This window comes from Trichosurus vulpecula, chromosome X, assembly GCF_011100635.1.
Source record: "Trichosurus vulpecula isolate mTriVul1 chromosome X, mTriVul1.pri, whole genome shotgun sequence".
Classification (NCBI taxonomy): domain Eukaryota; kingdom Metazoa; phylum Chordata; class Mammalia; order Diprotodontia; family Phalangeridae; genus Trichosurus; species Trichosurus vulpecula.
Window position 1 is genome coordinate 27220633 of NC_050582.1, and position 22148 is coordinate 27242780.

General features: G+C 43.1%; 1 protein-coding gene across 1 annotated transcript; it reads left to right on the forward strand.

Annotated features, from left to right (window-relative positions):
- Positions 1-19533: 19533 nt before the first annotated feature.
- On the forward strand, positions 19534-20046 carry LOC118832481 (ARL14 effector protein-like). Its single transcript, XM_036739793.1, has one exon. The coding sequence runs from the start codon at positions 19534-19536 to the stop codon at positions 20044-20046; it is 513 nt and encodes a 170-aa protein (XP_036595688.1).
- The last annotated feature ends 2102 nt before the right edge of the window (positions 20047-22148 follow it).

The window sequence follows — 22148 nt, forward strand, 5'->3', positions numbered from 1 at the left end:
GAAGCTTAATTTGCATATCGACATTTTTCTATTCTTTTCTTAAGTGAGACAATCAACAAAACAATCAAGCTCTGACTTGTAGCAATTGTTAATTTCCAAGATGTTAAGTACTCACACTGAAAATTTAAGAATCAATTCTCCTAAGTGCATCCAACCTGGCTCTAGCACAGCCCTGCACATGCCCCAGCACTGTAGCCTTAGGATTTCTGGGTCTTTGCTTCTGCCCTGAAGCTGGACTTTCTTGAGTGGGTTGTCTCCCCTAATTGTAATGTGATCTCCTTAAGAGCAGGGACTGTCTTGGTTTTTTTTTAATCCCCAGCTCTTAGAATGGGGCTTTGCACATAGTAGGTGCTTAATAATTTTTTTCATTAATTAGAACCATGCCTTTTTCTACGTTTTGATCAGAGTGATGTTAATCCATTACCAAGTACCAAAACTCTAGATTGACTTGATCAAAGTTCAATCTCGGAGACTTCTCTCATCAGGCTCTTTGGTTTATGTCCCCACCAAGAGTTTCCATGAAACATCATAATTTGGCTCATATTTGGCCTTTGAATAAAAGGTAAAAATGTGTTTCTCTGTTTCACTGCAAGTCCTAAGGCTAACAATATGTTGAAAATAAGATGTGTTTTATTTAACCCAGCAGAAAACACCAAAAATTCAGCATAGCCCACAAACAGCCAAAACTGCATCCCTTCCCTCTCTGATGAATCTCTAGTATTTTCCAGGGACCTATAAGGTCAAGACAACCAAATCTCCTCTCTTCCACCTCTCAATTCCCAAATCTGCTGCTATCCCTTGATTGAATGGTATTGCCAGCCTGACCAGGACCGAATTCTGGAAATGGAAAAGATGAGTATGTAAATGCCCTACTGGAATAAAGCTGTTGAGAAGCTAGGAGCATGAGACAACTCACTCAGTTTCCATCTTCCTGACATGTTTCTTTGTTTTGGAACACCTTGTCTTTCTTTTCTCTTCCATGTAACTGCCCTGGTATTATTGACCAATATGTTTGCTTCTGTGAGTCCCCTGTCTAGACGTGCCTGTAGATTTAAAATCAAAAGTACTACGAATTAATTCTTAATCTGAATTCAGCCATATGTATTTTCTCATAGAGACACATCTTATAGACAAACATTTAGTTCAACATTTCTTAAAGTACAGACTTCCCAAAGTTGTAGCTATTTGAAATGTCTTAGGCATTGCTTCCTTGACCTTCCTACCCCATTCAGCTACCATCCTACATTTCTCTTCCCTTTCATTGCAAAACTTTTTCCAAAGATTGTCTACCCTCAATGTTTCCATTTGCTCACCACTCTCTCTCTTCTCTGGGTTCTGATCCCAAAGCTCTATTGAAATTTCTCTCTCTGAGGTCACTGTTGACCTCCTAATCATCCAATCAAATGACTTCTTTTCAATCCTCATTCTTCTTGACTCCTCCATAGTACTTGACACTCCTGATAATGCCCTCTGCCCTTGGCTTTGTAGATACCAAAGTCTCCTGGTTCTCTTTCTACTCATCTAATTGATGCTCCTTTGTTTCTTTATATGGCTGGTCACCCTCTTCCAAACCAATTAAGATGATTCCTCTAAGACACAGAGCCAAGATGTTGTGGTAGTGGGAAGCAATGTAGAGAGCTCTCCTCCACAAACCGTTCCAAACAGATCTAGAAAATGTACCACCCTGAATCCTAATGGGGAAAGCCAGAAAAAGTCACAGGTGGTCATTTGTCCAGCCCAGTATACCATAGGGTGATGACAGAGAAATCAATGGACACTGGAGATGGGTCAGGTCAGGAGCATACTGTACGAGGAGCACTCCAATGCCTAGAGAGAGGAGGTCACAGACCCATACCAGAGCACTGTGACAGGCACAGGTCTGAGCTGACAGCTCCGTTGTCCACTACCCAGTCCCAGGTAGAGATCCAGGGCAGAGTGAGAAGAGGACCTTCATATAGCATAGAGAGGCCCTGGGAAGCATACTAAGAAAAAAGGGAGTTCAAAAGCCAGCAGAAGCAACAAAACAGCAGTGGTGTAGCTCAGACCCGAGACCCCACAGAGCAGGGTCTCATTTCCAGCATCTAGTTCAGCCTGTAGAAGAATAACCAAGGTAGGAATGCTAGACCAAAGGGAAACCTACAATTTTGCCGCTTTGAACCAATAGAGTTTTCCAAGCTGGCTGATGGGGCAGAGTCTGACAACATTCCTCAGATGCAAACCCAGGTCAAAAACTTGCAGAACTCAGACAAGGAGGCACAGCAATCCAACTTTGCCCTGATTCAGACTACCGTGGGAGCACTGAAAGCTTACAGGTTCCCAGCCGCATCCTGAAATCCTATAATATAATACTCGGTACCCCAAGAAAGCAGTGAGAAGACCAGCCCAGATCCTCCCTCCAGAAGTATGCCAAAGCCTAGATCTAACATCAAGTCTAAAATTAGCAAATAGGCTGGAAGAATAAGCAAACAAAAAAAGAACCCCACCATAATGAACTATTATTGTGGCAGGGAAGCTCAACACACAAACCCAGAAGAAGAGAATGACTCCAAAACAACTACAAGCAAAGCCTCAGAGAGAAAACACAGATTGGCCACAAATTCAACTAGAATTCCTGGGGGGAGGGGGAAGAAGAAAGAGTTGTTTTTTTAAAAGAGTTTTAAAGTGTTTTTATGACCCTGGAGAGACTAACATGAACTGATGCTGAGTAAAGTGAGGAGAACCAGGAGAACAACTGTACACAGTAACAGCAACACTGTGCAATGATCATCAATGATTGACTTAGCTCTTCTCAGCAATACAATGATACAAGACAGTTCCAAAAGACTCATAATGGAAAATGAGAAAGAACTATGGAGTCTGAATGCAGATCAAAGCATACTATTTTCACTTCATTTTTTTCATAGTTTTTTTTTTTCCTTTTGTTCTGTTTCTTCTTTCACAATGTCTAATATGGAAGTATGTTTCACATGATTGCACATACATAACCAATATTAAATTGCTTACTGTGTTAGGAAGGAGGGAGGGGAGGGAGGGAAGGAAATATGGAATTCAAAATCTTATTTAAAATAAATGCTTAAAATGTATTTAACATTAAAAACAAAAGAAAAATGTTTCTATGTGGCGGAGAGAAGATGGCTCTGTGAAAGGAGGGAACTACTGGAGCTCTCTCACAAATTCTATCAGATATGTCTAAAAAGGGGAATCTGAGCAGATTTGAGAGAATTAGAAGCCACTAGGAGACTGAGAGGAGCAGGAGCGCCAGGCATGTGGAACGGCACCAGACTACACCAACCAGGAACAGCAGAGGAACCCAGCCAACACGCAGGTCTGGGAGTGCGATGGATGAGTGAAACGCGGGAACAGGAGCAGGCCCAGGGGGGAAGTGCTGGCTATGGCAGCGATCGAGCCACAGGACTCTCAGCCCAGGACGGGAGTCTGTCCGAGATACAGGAGACACCAGTGGAGAGCCTTGGGCTGTGGCAGCAGCTACCCTGAAAGCCTCCAGCCCATAGCCTAGAGATTTGAAACTCATCTTCTTGAACTTCCAGGAGCTATGATGGCCAGGTAAATCGTCTCTGCCTCCCTTCTTCACCCAGAGAATACTCCCTCAGGAGATACAGAGGAGCCAGAAGTGGGGCTTTAGTAGCCTTTTAGCGAGAGAAGTTGGGGAGAGGGCCCTTCTTGTGGTGGCGGAAGGAGACTAGCGCAGGAAGAGAGGTGTCCCAGCAGGCCCCACCTCAGCAGAACAATGAGAGTTCCTGAGCCCCAGCGGGGTGGACACCAGGACACCAGATGTGCCTTTGCACAGCCAGGAAAAGTGGCAGACACCAACACAGACAACAGCTGAGACCACCCATGCTGTAGAGCAGTCCCGGGAAGGAGGAGACTTCCAGCAGCCAGACCACCCCTCCCTCACACCTCAGGAAACCAGAGTTCCTAGCACACAAAGCCAGTGAGCAGGCCCACAGATCCCAACACAAGAAACTTGGGACAGAGCCTCCTGAGCCCCAGAAGCAGAGATCCACTTTAGAAGCCAGGAGGGAAAAAACACCATGAAAAAGCACACTAAAAAGCCAAAGAACATTGATTCCTATTATGGAGACAGGGAAGATCAAAATACCAATTCAGAAGAGGACAGCATGGACACTATACCCACATCTGAAACCTCAAAAGGGAATGTGAACTGGTCTCCAGCCCAAAAAAAGCATTGCTGGAAGAACTCAAGGAGGTCTTTAAAAACCAAATTAGAGAGGTAAAAGAAAAAAATTGGAAAAAATTCATTGATGATAACAAACCTTTAAAAAGTAAAATTGGTGAAATGGTTAAGGAGATTCAGAATATAAATCGAGAAAATGTCTCATTGAAAAGAAAAATTACCCAAATGGAAAAGGAGATAAATAAGCTAAAGGAAGAAAACAGTACATTAAAAATTAGAATTGGGCAAGTAGAAGCTAATGACCCTATGAGACATCAAGAATCAGTCAAACAAAATCTAAAGAATGAAAAAAAAAACAGAAGAAAACATGAAATATCTGATTGGAAAAACAACTGACCTGGAAAACAGATCCAGGAGAGACAATCTAAGAATTATTTGTCTACTGGAAAGATATGATGAAAAAAAGAGCCTGGATAGTATCTTCCAAGAAATCATCAAGGACAACTGCACCGAGGTCCTAGAACCAGAGGATAAAATAGTCATTGAAAAAATCCACCAATCACCTCCTAAAACAGATTCCAAATTGAAAACTCCAAGAAATATTATAGCAAAATTCCAGAATTATCAGGCCAAGGAGAAAATACTGCAAGCAGCCAGAAAGAAACAATTCTAATATCGCGGAACTACAGTCAGGATCACGCAAGATTTTTCAGCCTCCACATTAAAAGACAGGAGAAATTGTAATATGATATTCCAAAGGGCAAAGGAACTGGGACTACAACCAAGGATCAACTACCAAAATTAAGCAGAATTTTTCAGGCAAGGAGATGGACATTCAACGAAATAAGGGAATTCCAGACCTTCCTGATGAAAAGGCCAGAACTCAATGGAAAATTTGATCTCCAAATACAAAACTCAAGAGAGACATAAAAAGGTAAACAGGGGGAAAAACCCCACAAACCTTATTAATAAGGGCAAATTATCTGCTTCTCTATATAGAATTATATCGTCTTATGTATGTTTTATATGTATATATATATATATGTCAATCTTGAGAATAGTACAGCTATTATGACAATTGAAGGGGATACACATAGACTGTGAATGTCTGTATAAAATAACTGATATAAGGATAAAAAACATAATTAAGAGATGTAAAGGGAGGGCTTTGAGAGAAGAGGTAAGGAAGTAGTAGAAAAGGGTAAATTACACCAAATGAAAAGGCACAAAAACACATTTTAGTAGAGGGAAAGAAGGGAGGGAGAAGAGCAGTATTTGATCTTTACTGTCATCTGATCTGGTTCAAGAAGGGAATAACATACCCTGATAAGTATAGAAATCTAATTCGTCCTACAGGCAGTAGGAAGGGAAAAGGGAAATAAAAGGGAGGGGGTGGTCAGAAGGTAGGGAAGAAATAGCAAGGGGAAAAAGGAAAGATAAGGGAGGGGAATCAAGAGGAAGGGTAAACTGAGGAAGGTGGCAGGCAAAAGCAAAACTCTTTTGAGGAGTGTAAGGGAGAAGGGAGAAATAGAAGCATAAACAGTGGGAAAATAGGATGGAGAAAAAGACACAGATAGTAATCATAACTGTGAATGTGAGTGGGATGAACTCTCCCATAAAATGGAAGCAGATAGCAGAATGGATTAAAAACCATAATCCTACAATATGTTGTTTATAAGAAATACATTTGAAACAGGGGGATACACACAGAGTAAAGGTAAAAGGCTGGAGTAGAATATATTGTGCTTCAGCTACAGTAAAAAAAAAAAACAGGGGTAGCAATCCTAATCTCAAATAAAGCAAAAGCAAAGGTAGATCTAATTAAAAGAGATAAGGAAGGACACTGCATCCTGCTAAAAGGCACTATAGACAATGAAGCAATATCATTATTTAACATATATGCACCAAGTGGTATGGCATGCAAATTCTTAGAGGAGAAGTTAAGGGAGTTACAGGAAGACATAGACAGCAAAACTATACTAGTGGGGGACCTCAGCCTCCCTCTCTCTGAACTTGACAAATCTAACCTCAAAATAAACAAGAAAGAAGTTAAGGAGGTGAATAGAATTTTGGAAAAGGCAGATATGATAGACCTCTGGAGAAAAGTGAATGGGGATAAAAAGGAATATACTTTTTTCTCAGCGGTACATGGCACATACTCAAAAACTGATCATGTACCAGGGCATAAAACCCTTACAATCCAGGGCAGAAAGGCAGAAGTAGTCAAAGCATCCTTTTCAGATTATGATGCAATAAAAAATTATTTTTAATAAAGGACCATGGAAAAATAAACTAAAATTTAATTGGAAACTAAATAATCTAATCCTAAAGAATGAGTGAGCCAAAGAACAAATCATAGAAACAATTAATAACTTCATTCAAGAGAATGACAATAACGAGACAACATACCAAAACCTATAGGATGCAGCAAAAGCAATTCTTAGGGCAAGTTTTATATCTCTAAATGCTTACATGAATAAAATAGATAAAAAGGAGATCAAAGAATTGGGCATGCAGCGGAAAAAAGCTAGCAAAAGAACAAATTGAAAATCCCCAATTAAATACAAAATTAGAAATACTGAAAATCAAAGGAGAGATTAATAAAATTGAAATCAAGAAAACTATTAAATTAACAAATAAAACTAAAAGCTGGTTTTATGAAAAAAAACAATAAAATTGATAAACCTTTGGTCAACTTGATTTAAGAAAAAAAGAAGAAAACCAAATTACCAGTATCAAAAATGAAAAGGCTGAACTCACCTCCAACGAAAAGGGAATTAAAGCAATGATTAGGAATTATTTTGCCCAATTGTATGCCCATAAGTTTGACGACCTTAGGGAAATGGATGAATATTTACAAAAAATATAAATTGCCCAGGTTAACAGAAGAGGAAGTAAAATTCGTAAATAACCCCATCTCAGAAAAAGAAATTGAGCAAGCCATCAATGAACTCCCTAGGAAAAAATCTCCAGGGCCAGATGGTTTTACATGTGAATTCTATCAAACATTTAAAGAACAATTAATTCCTATACGTTATAGACTATTTTGGAAAATAGGTGAAGAAGGAATCCTGCCAAGTTCTTTTTATGACACAAATATGGTACTGATACCCAAACCAGGAAAAGTCAAAACAGAGAAAGAAAATTATAGACCAATCTCCCTAATGAATACTAATGCAAAAATTTTGAATAAAATATTAGCAAAAAGATTGCTGCAACTTATCACGAGAATAATACACTACGACCAGGTAGGATTTATTCTAGGAATGCAAGGCTGGTTCATTATTAGGAAAACTATCAGCATAATTGATCATATCAACAAGAAAAGTAGCAAAAATCATATGATCATCTCCATAGATGCAGAAAAAGCCTTTGACAAAAAGCAACACCAATTGCTATTAAAAACCCTAGAAAGTATAGGAATAAACGGAGCCTTCCTTAAAATTATAAATAGCATCTACCTAAAACCATCAACAAGCATTGTATGTAATGGGAATAAGCTAGATGCATTCCCAAGAAGATCAGGGGTGAAACAAGATGTCCAGTATCACCTCTATTATTCAACTTGGTACAGAAATGTTAGCTGTAGCAATAAGAGAAGAAAAAGAAATTGAAGGAATTAGAATAGGCAAAGAAGTAACTAAATTATCACTTTTGCAGGTGATATGATGATTTACTTAGACAATCCTAGAGAATCAAGTAAAAAACTACTTGAAATAATAAACAGTTTTAGCAAAGGGGCAGGATATAAAATAAACCCACAGAAATCCTCGGCATTCCTATACATTACTAACAAAGTCCAACAGCAAGAGATAGAAAGAGAAATTCCATCCAAAGTTACTGTAGACACTATAAAATATTTGGGAGTCTATCTGCCAAGACAAACCCACGGCCTATATGAACATAATTATGGAAAACTTTTCACACAAATAAAGTCAGATCTAAATAAATGGAAAAACATCAGTTGCTCATGGTTAGGCCAAGCTAATATAATAAAAATGGCAATTTTATCTAAATTAATTTACCAATCGAACTACCAAATAATTATTTCACAGAGCTGGATAAAATAATAACAAAATTCATCTGGAAGAACAAGAGGTCCAGAATATCTAGGGAATTAATTAAAAGAAATGCTAGGGAAGGTGGCCTAGCCATACCAGATATCAAACTGTACAAGAAAGCAGAAGTCACCAAAACTACTTGGTATTGACTAAGAAACAGAGCGGTGGATCAGTGGAATAGGTTAGGTACACAAGACACAGTAGTCAACGACTATAGCAATCTACTCTTTGACAAACCCGAAGAATCCAGCTTCTGGGCTAAGAATTCACTATTTCACAAAAACTGCTGGGAAAATTGGAAAATGGTATGGCAGAAACTGGACACAGACCAATATCTTACACCCTATACCAAAATAAAGTCAAAATGACTTCCTGATTTAGGAATAAAGGCTGATACTATAAGCAATTTGGAAGAGCAAGGAATAGTTTACCTAACAGATCTATGGGAAAGGAAAGAATACATGACACAACAAGAGATAGAGAGGATTACAAAATGCAAAATGGATAATTTTGATTATGTTAAATTGAAAGGTTTTTGTATTAATAAAGTCGAAGCAACAAAGATTAGTAGGGAAGCAGAAAATTGGGAGAAAATCTTTACAACCAGTGTCTCTGATAGAGGCCTCATCTCTAAAATACACAGGGAACTGAGCCAAATTTATAAGAATATAAGTCATTCTCCAATTGAGAAATGGCCAAAGGATATGAACAGGCAGTTTTCAGAGGAAGAAATTAAAGATATCTATAGGCATATGAAAAAATGCTCTAAATCACTATTGATTAGAGAAATGCAAATCAAAAGAACTCTTAGGTACCGCATCTCTCCTGTCACATTGGTTAACATGACAAAACAGGAAAATGATAAATGATGGAGAGGATGTGGGAAAATTGGAACCTTAACACATAGTTGGTGGAGTTGTGAACAGATCCAGCCATTCTGGAGAGCAATTTGGAACTATGCCCAAATGGCTATAAAAAATGTGCATACCGTTTGACCCTGAAATACCACTTCTAGTTCTGTATCCCAAAGAGATCACACAAGTAGGAAAGGGACCCATATGTACAAAAATATTTGTAGCAGCAGTTTTTGTGGTAGAAAGAATTGGAAATTAAGGGGATGCCCATCAACTGGGGAATGGCTGAACAAGTTGTGGTATACGAATGTAATGGAATACTATTGTGCTATAAGAAATGGGGAAGATACGGACTTCATAATAACCTGGAAAGACCTACGTGATATGATGCCGAGTGAGCGGAGCAGAACCAGGAGAACATTGTACACAACCACAGATATATTGATTCTGTGCAGGAGACAAATCTTGGAGGGACATGGCCACTGTGAAAATTTGTTTTTGATTGACTATACATGTTTTAAAGGGTGTTGTTTTTCTTGTGTTCTCAGCTTGGGGAGGGAGTTGGGATGGGAGGGTGAGAAGGTGGGTCTTGGCTGATTAAAATAAATAAAATATATTTTTTAAAATGCTCCCTTTTGCCTTCCCCCATCTACACTCTTTCCATTGATAATCTTCACTGTCATAGGTCCAGATGGCACCTCTACACAGATGACCACCAAATTGACATCACCACTGTTGACCTCTCTTCTGACCTCCAGCCCCACATAGCCTTTAGGGCTTTATCCCATAGATGCCCTACCTACACCACAAATTTGGTGTGCCCCAAAGTGAGTTTGTCATCTTTCCCCTAAAGCAGTTCCATCTTCTGTCTTCATTATTTCTTTCAATCTCCCATGTTCAAAACCTTAACATTATCTTTGAATCTTCCCTCTCACATTTAATCAGTTACCAATTCTTATTGATTCTAGCTCCCTAAGTGTATCTTACATCTGTCTCCTATCACTCAAGAATTTATTAAATCCCTTATTTGTGCCAGGCACTGTGCTAAGCACTGGAGGTACAAGGAAAGGTAGAAATAGTCCCAGTCCCTCAGGAACTCACGTTCTAATGGGAGATACATGTTAATAATTAGGTATGTATACATACATATGGATTAGATGAAAAACAACTTTACAGGTGAAGTCTCTAGAAGCTAAGGGGACTAGAAAATGCTTCCTGCAGAAGGTAGTATTTGAGCTAGATCTCGAAGGAAGCCAGGGATTCTAAGCGTTGGATGTGGAGAGGGAGAGAACTCCAGGTAGGAGAGACAACAGCCAATGCAATGGCAAGGACATAGTAATAACAGCATCACGTGCAAGGAGCAGCAAGTAAACCAGTATCATAGAGTGTGTGGAGAGGAGTGGTATAAAGCTGTAAAGGTGGAGGGGTTATAAAGAGTTTCCAAAGACAAACAGATTTGATCCCGGACATAATGGGGAGCCACTGAAATTTATCAAATTGCGGGTGGGATGACATGGTTAGACCTATGCTTTAGGAGAATCACCTTGGTAGGCTAGCTGAGGATGGACTGGAATGCAGACAGAGTTGAGGCAGGGAGTTTAGTTAAAAGGCTATTGCAAGAGATGATGAACTAGAGGGGCAGCTGTGTGGGTGAGGAGAAGAGGACATATACAAGAGATGTTGGGGAGAAAATAACAAGACAGCAACCAATTGGCAACGTGGAGCAATTGAGAGTAAGGATTTACGGATAATACCAATGACATGAACTTGGGTATTTGAAAGGACGGTGGAGTGCCTCATAGTCATGTGGAAATTCAGAAGTGAGGAGGATTTGAGGGAAAGACAATGAGTTCCTTTTGGGACATGTTGAATTTGAAATGCCTATAGGATGTTCAATTCAAGATATCTAGTGGGCCGTTGGCGATGAAGGATTGAAGCTCAGGACATAGACTAGGGCTGGATTAAGAGAACTGGGAGTCACCTGATAATTGAACCCATGGAAGTAGATGATATTACCAGGGTAAGATAGTATAGAGAGAAAAGAGAAATGGACCCAGGATGGGCACTCAGAAATCGTGCCTTGAGGGGCACCCCCCAGTGACTGCATATGACATGGATGAAGATCTAGCAAAAGAGACTGAGGAGAAGTCATTTAGGTAGATGCAAAAGCTAGCACTACTGCATTATGCAGTGTCATGAAACCTTAGAGAGGAGAGAGTAGCCAGAAGGAGGAGGTGATTGACAGGGTCAAATGCTGCAGAGAGGTCAAGAAAGATAAGAACCAAGAAAAGGCCATTGTTTTGTTTAGTCATTCAGTTATGTCCGACTCTTCATGACCCTGTGGATCATACATGAATCTATCCTCCACTGTCTCTTGAAATCTGTCCATGTGCACGTTCTCGGCTTTCATGGTATTGTCCACCACCTTATCCTCTGTTGTCCCGCTTTTCCTTTTGCCTTCAATCTTTCCAAATATAAAGATCTTTCCCAATAAGTCTCATCTTTTCATTATGTGGCCAAAGTATTTAAGCTTTAGCTTCAGTATCTGCCCTTCCAATGAATTGTCAGAGTTAATTTCTTTAAGTATTGATTGATTTGATCTCCTTGCTGTCCAAGGAACTCAAAAGCATCTTTTAATTACATGGTTGCAGTCAATGTCTGAATTGATCTTTGAGCCCAAGGATAAAAAATCTGACACTTCTTCTGTTTCTTCTCCCTGTTTGCCAGAAAATGATGGGATCACTTGCCAAGATCTTAGGTCTTTTATGTTAAGCTTCAAGCCAGCTTTTACACTCTCCTCTTTCACCTGCACCAAGAGGCTTCTTAATTCCTCTTCACTTTCGGCCATCAGAGTGGTATCATCTGCATATCTGAGATTGTTGGTATTTCTCCCAGCAACCTTAATTCTAGCTTTAATGTCGAGCCTGGCATATTTCCCATGATGTACTTTACATGTAAGTTAAATAAATAAGGTGACAATATATAGCCTTGTCACATTCCTCTTCCAATCAGTTGTTCCATGTTTGATTCTAGTTTGCTTCTTGACCCCCATACAAGGTTCCTCAGGAGACAAGTAAGATGTGTCCTTAAATCTCTTTGAGGACTTGTCGCATTTTGTTGTGATCCATACAGTCAAAATCTTTAATGTTGTTAATGAAGCAGATGCTTCTCTGGAACTCCTTTGCTTTCTCCATAATCCAGCGAATGTTGCCAATCTGGTTTCTAGTTTCTCTGCCCCTTCTAAAATCAGCCTGCTCTTCTGGTAATTTTCAGTTCATATATTGCTGAAGACTATCTTGCATAATCTTATGCGTAACCCTGCTGGTGTGTGAAATTAGCACAACTGTTAATTAATTTGAACATTCTTTGGTATTGCCCTTCTTTAGGATTGGGATGTAAATTAATCTTTTCCAATCCAGTGGCCACTATTGAGTTTCCCAAGTTTGCTGGTATATTGAGTGCAGCCCTTTAACTGCATCATCTTTTAGGATTTTAAAGGGAATTCCATCACCTCCACTAGCCTATTGCTAGCAATGCTTCCTAAGGCCCACTTGACTTCATTCTCCATCATGGTTATTGGTGTGTTAAGATCTTTCTTGTACAGTTATTTTGTGTATTCTTTCCACCTCTTCTTAATCTCTTCTGCTTCTGATAAATCCTTACCATTTTTGTCTTTTATCATGCCCATTTTTGCATGAAATGTTCCCTTGATATCTCTAATTTTCTTGAAGAGAGCTCTTGTCTTTCCCATCCTACTGTTTTCTTCTATTTCTTTGTATTGCTCATTTCAGAAAACCTTCTTGCCTCTCCTTGCTGTTCTCCAGAATTCTGCATTCAATTGGATATATCTTTCCCTTTCTCCTTTCCCTTTCACTTTCTGTCTTTCCTCATCTATTTGTAAAACCTCACCAGAGCCATTTTGCTTTCTTGCTCTTCTTTTTCTTTGGAATGTTTTTTGTTGCTGCCTCCTGTACAATATTGTGAACTTCTGTCCCTGGTTCTTCAAGCGCTCTAGCTATCAGATCTAATAACTTAAATCTACCCATCACCTCTACTTCACATTCATAAGAGATGTTATTTAGGTCAGAACTATGGGGTATGATAGTTTCCCCTACTTACTTCAATTTAAGTCTGAATTTTGCAATAAGAAGCTCATGTTCTGAGTCACAGTCAACTCCGGGTCTTGTTTTAACTGACAATATAGAGCTTCTCCACCTTTGGCTGCAAAGTATGAAATCAATCTGATTTCTGTATTGACCATCTGGTGATATCCATGTGTAGAGTTGCCTCTTGAGTCGTTGGAAGAGTGTTTGCTATGACCAGTGAGTTATCTTGACAGAACTCTATTATTCTCTGCCTTGCTTTGTTTTGTACTTCAAAGCCAAACTTGCCTGTTATTCCAATGATCTTTTGATTTTCCACTTTAGTATTTCAATCCCCATGATGAATGTGCCATCTTTTTTGGTGTTATTTCTAGAAGAAGTTGTAGGTCTTCATAGAGTGATCAACTATGGCCTCTTCAGCATCAGTGGTTACAACATTAATTTGTATTTTTTGGTTTGGTTTTTTGGGTTTTTTTGGCAGGGCAATTGGGGTTAAGTGACTTGCCCAAGGTCACACAGCTAGTACATGTGTCAAGTGTTTGAGGTCCTCCTTATTCCAGGGCCGGTGCTCTACTCACTGCACCACCTAGCTGCGCCATAAACTTGTATTACTGTGATGTTGAATGGTTTGCCTTGGATTTGAACAGATGACAGTCAACCATTTTTTAGATTATACCCCAGTACTGCTTTTCTCACTTTTTTATTGACTATGAGGGCTACTCCATTTCTTCTAAGGGTTTCTTGCTCATAGTAGTATATATAATGATCATCTGAATTAAATTCACCCATTCCCATTTATTTAGATTTGACAATTAAGAGATCATTGATAATTGAGAAGTTTCAGCTAAATGATGAGGTCAGAAGCCAGATTATGGAGGGTTTAGAAGAGAATGATAGGTGAAGAAATGGAAGCGCCATGGATAAACAGTTTTTTCAAGGAGTTTAGCTGAGGAGAGATACAGTATTATAGCTAAGAAGAGAGGTAGAATCAAGCACTTTAGGGGGGTTTTTGTTTGTTTTCTAAAGATGGGAGAGATGAGTGTGTTTGCAAGCAGCAAGAAGAGAACCAATAGTTAAGGAGAAACTGAAGATTGTAGAAAGGATGGAGAGAACAATGGGGACAATTTGTTGGGTGAGACAGGAAGGGTGCATGTAGTGGGGTTGGCCTTGACAAGCAGCAGGGCCATCTCATCATCTGAGACTGTGGCAAAAGAGGAGACAGTGGGATATTATGACTGAGAGGGGTGAGATGAGGAGAAGGGGAGAAGGAGGAGCTCTCTAAGAAGGGCTGCAGTGAGGCAAAGTAGGCAAAGGCACCCCATGGGAGGCTTAAGGAGAGAAAAGAAGGTTTTTCAAACAGCAAATATGGCAAGTGGCCTAGATAATTGATTAGGGAGAAATGGAAAGACTGTCTTGTTTCAGTAAGAGACGAATCGAGATTTAAATAACATAAATCTAAAATGAACCCGATCAAAATAATGTCATGATTGCCACTGGTTCCACCCAACAGCATAGGTATTTCTGTGCTGTTAGGTTTCTGTTTGGTAAGATGTGATCCTCAATAGCACAACATGATGGGTGGCATCCTCAATTTCTCCTAACATTATAAAGAGGCCAAGGAAGCATGGGGATTGTCCACTGGTTATCCCTCATTTTTGTCAGGTGGCTTACCTATCTTCTCTTTTGATCTCTTCAGAGGCATCCTTTGCTTTTGTTCTTCCTCATTGCTCATTCCTTGTTAGGTGCTACAGCCTATTCACGCTCACCATGTGTCTCTTCATCAGTCTCTGAGGGATGCTTGTTTTTCATTCTTTCCACATTGTAGTGTTCTGTGACTTGTAATTATACAACACCAGTAGAATACTGGTATTAAAACTAGGAGGGTTTGTTTCTGAGAAAAGTTGGAGTCATTAAAGGAGGTTGGCAAGCAACCAAAGGCAATTCAAGCCCACTTACCCGCCTAGTAGTTAACTTTGAGACGAACTCATTGTCCATTGACAAAAATCTCTACAAGATGTAGATCTAAATGCTGATGAATGAGCTCTATGTCAGCATGTGGGGAATAGGTAGACTTCATTTATTTTGGCTTTCACCAACTGGCATTCCTTGGATTCTATGAGGAAGACACCAGTGGGGATGCCCAAATTCTGGAGACATATACCCTTCAGTTGCCCCCAAAATTCCACATCTTGTAATTTCCTCAAGTTGGATGGGGAGCTCATAGAACAGAAGAGAGAGTCATCTGATAAACCCCCCTTTAAGTAAGCAAATATTAACACCTTGCTATATTCTGGCTACCTGGGAAGGACAGAGTGCAAAATTCACAACTTGCCTCTCCCAACCCCCAAATTCCAGGCTCTACTTGAAGCCAGAAAAGAGGGCAATGGATCATGCAAACTGTTGTCCCTCAAGGGGGGTGGTGTGGACAGTCAACCAAGGGGCCTTCACAGCTGGCCTGGAACTAAGGCTGCAACAGAATGTAGAAGGAGGGAGTGGTGCTAGGGGGTAGTAGTGGTAGAGAAAAGGTAAGATGCTAAGAATTGGATTGGACAAATTCCCTGAGAGCCTCCTGGGTCCCTCTCTGGAACTAGGTTCAAATGCTGCTGTTGATATTACTAGCACTGTGACCTCAGGCAAGCCCCTTCCCGTCCCTGGGCCTCAGTTTCCTCTCCTATAAAATGGACTAGGTGAATTCCTGGAGCCCATTTATAGCCAGGATCTCTGGTTCTGATACACCCCTGCTGTGAACAGAGCAGCACCTCTGGCTCCTCTCCCTCTGTTCCCCTCCCTCCCTGTGGGTGCCCCTCTGACCGTTCCTGTGCCCTCGACTACATCCCCTTATCCCTAGGGGGCAGAGCAGGCTCCTTCCTTTCTGTTGTTGGGAGACGTTGAGGCAGGTTGTCTCTAAGGGCTCCCCAGAGAGGTAGGCCTCATTTCTCATCCTTCTCCATCCTCTGGGCAGGAGGGCCAAGGGGCCAGGGTGTGTGAGGGGGCAGAGCCCCAGAAGGAGCTCCTGGGGGCACTGAAGCCACTCTGGTTGTGTTTTATCCGGGAACTGAGTTCTAGGAGCTACCTTGAGCCTCTCAGACCAGGCGGGGCCCTTACCACATAAACAACCAGGCCCTTGGCCAACCAGGAATGGGGAGGGGAGGTTCCTGCAAGATATTCAATAGGCAGTGATTAAATATGATATAATTTGACAATTATTAAATTTAATTGTCACATAGATAATTGATACTTGATGAAGGGGCTAACAGTTATGAGCTTACGTGATTCGTGCAGACAAGTGGGAAGGAGAAGGACAGGGACTTGCTTCGAACTGTATTTGTGTCCCCAGTGCCTAGAACAGTGCTAGCCACATGTAGGTGCTTAATGCAGCAGGTGCAGCCAGTGTGATTCCCAGGGTATGGAGAACTAGGAAGCAGGCTGGACAGATTCCCTGAAAGCCTCCTGGACTCCTTTCTAGAGTCAAAGGATCTGGGTTCAAATTTGGCTTCTGATATTCACATCAGTGTGATCCAGGGTCTGCCTTTCCCCTCCCTGGGCCTCAGTTTCCTCCCCTGTGAAAGGAGGAGGCTTTCCTAGATGACCTTGTGAGGCCCCCTCCAGTACTAACTCCATCTTGCTGCTGTTGAGGGCAGAGCAGCACCTCTGGGCCTCTCTGCTCCTCCCCCTCCACTCCTCTCTCTCTCTTTGGGTGCCCTCTGACCCTCCCCACCCCTCTCTCCGCCCCTTCCTGTGCCTGCGCCTGCATTCCTCTATCCCTAGGGGGCAGAACAGCACCTCTGGGGCTCTCTGCTCCTCCCCCTCCACTCTTCTCTCTCCCTTTGGGTTCCCGTCTCCCCCTCCCCACCCCTCTCTCTGCCCCTTCCTGTGGCCTCACCTACATCTGTTTACCCATAGTTGGGAAGAGCAGTATCCTCCCTTTGTGCCCTGTGTCATCAGAGGATACTGAGGTAACCGTTCCCTGAGGCCCCACTGGGGCAGGAAGGGGAGGGGAGAGAGACAGAGACAGAGACAGAGACAGAGACAGAGACAGAGGAGGTAAGGCCCATTTCTCATCCCCCTCACTCCTTTGGGCGGGACGGGCGGGGCCTTGGCCTGGTGGGGGAAGGCAGGAGAGCCTCAGGCCCCCGGGAGCACTGAGGCCTCTTTCGGTAGGGGGCCACATGTGGGGTGGACCCGCACACACATACTCTCTCTCTCACACACACACACACACACACACACACACACACACACACACACTGCCCAGGCCTGTGGCTGATCCTGATTTGGGGGAGGGGGGGGATGTTCTGCAATTCTAATAGAATGTGATAATTAATGTAATATTATATAACACAATACAACAATTATATATGATACTATATTGCCTGTTGTGTTATGCTATGTAAGTGTATGTTGTGTTAATAATTCTATTGGGAGGTAATGCCATTCATGTACTCTAATAATTAATATATGATGAAGGGGGTGGGGGTTCTGAGCTTATCTGATTCATGGAGACATAAGTCAAGAAGTTATAATTTATGGAGGAGCCTGGATTGTCCCAGAGCTCACAAAGATAAGAATTAAATAGGTCAAGTGGCAGGCCAGATGGTGACCCAGAGGAGAGGTGGGTCTTCTTGATGAACACCCCCCCCCACAATGGCTACACAAGAAGCCCCGCCCAAGTATCCAGGAAGTGGCCCATCCATCCAGGGCAGGACTTGGCCATTTTTCAAAATTTAAACACCCCCTGCAGAGACTCCTCCTTGTCCTCCTTGCCTCTTCCTCCTCCCTGCCTGGCTGCCCACATGGCCTCTTCTTTAGAAACCAGGAGATGAGAAGGCAAAGGCATCCAGCCTTGAAGGAGGGCCTTTGCTTGGATACAGGTGAATGGGGGAGATGCCTGGGCCTACAGAGAGGGGTCAGCCTGGGTACAGAAAGCAAAGCTGCACTGGCTTGCAGGAAATGTCACCCAAACAATCAAGTCTACTTACTTGCTCCCAGTTTTTCCTCCTGTTTTTGTGTTTCTTAGTCAACATTCTGTTTGTACCCAGGTTCTGGTGAAAACCCATTCCTTTGCTGGATCATCGCCTGAACATCAAGTGCCTGCCCCTTCTGTGAGCCTAACAGGGAAGAAGAAGCAGCCCGGGGACTCCTGACTTGCCTCTGTAAGTTGGGGATGAGGCACCACCCTTCCCTGTCCTTGACCCCTAACTTCTCACTCCAAAAACCCCAACGATTTCTTAGTGGAAAAGGAAACACTTGGCTCGGGGCAATGCTCTCCTCTCATGTTCTGCCCATGTTTATATAGACGGGTTTGCATGTTCCTATCTTTACCCAGTCTTCTTTCTGGTTCATTCCCTTCTGCTTGCCCCCAGATCCCCAGGTCTCCCTTCTGCTACAAACAAAGTCTTCCCTTGTCCCTTGCCCCTTGGATCCTCCCCTGCCTCTTGGCAGTCTACACTGGCTGCTCCCCCCCTCTCACTGCCCACTCAGTCCTCACTTCCCTGGCCTGTCTCTAGGTGAACAGCTTGGATGAGAGCTCAGATCCAGTGCATTCTGGTTCATCCAAAGGACACAAAGCATCCCTTCTAAGAGCTCCTTCTTCCCATCTTTAGAAAGGCTCTTGAGAGGAGCATGGAAGCCTCCCAAAGATAAGGACAGAGAATAGGGTGGAGAAGAAGAAGGAACAGGAGCTCTGGTAACAGAGTTTGACAAAATCGGGAGAGTGACCTGGGGTTCAGGAGAGGATCTCAGTCCCACAGCCTGGTGAGACTCCCTCCCTCCTTTGCCCCAGAGAAAGCAGGTCCAGTTCTGAGGCCAAGGGGCTGGACGGAATGCTTCTTTTTAAAGACCACCAGTGGAGGGGAGTTTGGAGGCCATAGAGCTGGGCTGCACAAGTCTCAGGGCAATGAGCCACACAAGGGTTGGGACAGGCTACAGGAGCAGGAGGGAGGCCTGGGAAGGAAGGAGGCTGGGTGACCTGGCTGCTAACACCCAGGGCTGTGAGACTGGGTGGCCCAGACTGGGGAGCCAGGACACCGGGGAGGATGGGCAGACCCAAAGCAAGAGGGCATTTGCAGAGTGGGTCCCCAGAGGTTGGGGGGAAGTTTTAAAAGCAGAGGGAGGCAGGGGAGGTGGTGGCCACATAGCCCTCCTCTTGAGCACCTCCGACTCCATGGGGGCCTGCTTTGGCTGGGCGCCATGTGGCCTGGCTTTCTGGAGCAGGCACCCAGGAAGCACCCAGAAGCTGCAGCTTCTGCTTCAAGACATCTCCCCCCTGTTTTGTGCTCTCATCCCCAAGGTCCAGTGGAGCCACTTAGAGGAGAGACGTTAGGGCAGGAAGGCCCAAGTGGAGTGGAAGATCTGCCAGGATGAGTACAAAGGTCAAAGGCAAAGGGAAAAAGTCCAAGCAAGCCAAGCAAGAAGAAGCTGCTACAGGAGATAGGCCTCCTTCAAAACTCCAGCAGATGGAAGAGAAGGAAATAGAAACAGTGGTAGAGCAATTAATAGCCTTAAATATTCGAAAGAGTACCCCCCAGGGAGCAGAGGCCAAACCTGAAGGCAGGGAGGAAACAGCCGCTGAGGCAGCTGGTGGGAGCCCTAGCTCTGCCACTTCCCAGGGGTCTCACTCCTCATCTAGAAGGGGTGGCAGAGGGAGGAGAGAGAGGAGGAAATATGACGAGAAAGGCAGGCTGCTTAGTAATGGTGTAGATCTGTGTGACTGCCTCAATGTAGAGTGCCCTGGCTGCTTCTACCCATGCCCCAACTGCAACTCCAACAAATGTGGGGTCAAGTGTCGCTGCAACCGGCGCTGGACCTATACGAAGACCGTAAAGGAGTCTGGCGATCTGGTCCACGAATTTCCATTTGACTATCCCAACTAAGGGTGGCCCGGCGCCCACGGGACACAGCCGCCTCCCTTTCTTTTGGAGGGCACAAGTGGCTGCTTTCTTAATGACTTGTAGGGCAAAACTGGGCAAAGAGCTGGCCTGGCCCTAGGGAGCAGGGAGCCTTCCAGTGCTGGGCACCAGCAACTGCCCCCTGCCTAGGGCTGCTCTCACAAAGCTCACCTTCCATCTTTTTCGGGCTTCTGTGCATAGGAAGGACAATAAGGCATTCCTGCCCTCTCGTCCTCCCTAGAGCCAGTTCAGTTTCTAAAGTAGGGGCTGCCTCTGTTTCTTGTTGCAATTAGCACCCAAATGTTAACAAACAAACAAACAAAACCCAACCTGGCTGTTTATTTTCTGTCAAGTTGTAGCACTTTGGAATCTTTCTGCCTCTTTTCTCCCATTTGCTTAATTTTTCATGTTGAGTTCTAGGTGTGAAATTGTTCAGCTATTGAGATGTTTCAAAGATGAAATGGATAAGGATTGTTTAAGTAATAGCATTTAAAGAACAAAATAAAAGCCATTTAACAAATCCAAAGTTGGTTTTTAATCACAAAGAATTCCCTTCTATTCAGAATCCAAGCAGAGCTCTGGGCAACCATATGCAAGGGGTATACCTGGGTGTGCAGGCAGGCTGCCCTCCCCACCCAGAGGGTGAAGGTAAGAAAGATCCACATCTGGAGGGCAGGAGGGCCCCGCTTCACCCAGAGGGTCGCATGAAACTTGGCCATGCAGCCAGAACAAGGGGAAGGAAGAATGTGTCACAACCTGGAGGACCCTCCCCATTCAAGCTTTGCCTCCCAGGGAGGGGCTCCAAGGCTACATCACATCTTCCCTTAATTGCTTGCAGAGGCCCAGGGGAGGGATGGAAATGGAGTTTTCAGTGGTTAGCAAATTCAGCTGCCTTCATGGGGACTAACTAGTTCTTTGGTACCCTTCCCTTCCCCTCCTGTCTGGTATCTACCAGCATCATCAGATATGTGACTGTAAAGGGGCCCTCTGACACACAAAGCCTCCTGAAGCAGGCCCCTCCACCCTTGACCCACACTGGCCTTTGATCCTGTGCCATCTCCATTCCTGGCCACCTCATGCCTTAGGGGCTCCTGGACACTCCCCCAGACACACACAGTTTCATTTGGCCTATTTGCCTTGCCTATCTTGGGTTCCCAGGTAAAGTTTTAGTCCAGAATCACCAATCCAACGCAGTATGTCCCCTGTACAATCTAATGGGAACAACAGACAGGCCTTTGCCCGCTAGATTAGGCTACCCCTTTCCAGGAAGAAAAGAATACAGGAGGTAAACGGTTGTCAAGAAAATCCCACAACTATTTTTCTGAGACTGTTCCTCTATTCCTGTCCCCTGTTTTTATACACTTCCCTGGGACCCATTCCATAATCAGATGTCTCTCTCAGAGCATGAGCCTTTCAGGAAATCAGACAGCTGACAATTACCCCTGGTTGGGAGGTGGGGGGGAAGAGCGGGATAATTTATCTGTACCCACAACCCAGTAATAATCCCTAAGCCCAGGCTGTTCTCATTCAGTGAAACAACTAAAAGTGTGGGCCCAGTGTATGAGACCAAGATCTCACACCAAGTGGTGGAATGAATCAGATGAAAGGATAGTTCCTACCTGATTTTAATGTGCTGATACGTTAATAAAAAAGAAATATATCAATGTGTGGTTTTCTAAGTTGACAGGAGGTCCATGGGGATCCTTAGGTTCTGGTTAGTGGCCCTTCTTTCTATTTGAATTCGAAACAGCTGCCCAATAGGACACAGTTCATTAAAAGCAAAGATATTTAATGAACTATCATAGAAAGAAAAGTAGTAACAAAACGCTTCCCCCAGCTTCTCATTGGACTCCCCTTCTTGGTCTGAGGGTTTAGGCCCTCAGTCCAAAACCTGAACTTGGTCTGTGGTGAGCATTCTAAATACTTCCTAATTTCAATACCTGAAGGCTAGACTGTTGTGGGTGGGGGGGTGTTTCTGGTAAATGTTTAACAATTGGCTCAAAGGGCCCTGAAAACTACCACTACACTTTTAGGTTTAATCTGCATTAACATTCTCTGTCACTTTCTTAAGTCCAGATAATCAAAAA

Coding starts and splice junctions, on each gene's coding strand:
- LOC118832481 (XM_036739793.1), top strand. CDS start 19,534: ATGAGTACAAAGGTCAAAGGCAAAGGGAAAAAGTCCAAGCAAGCCAAG.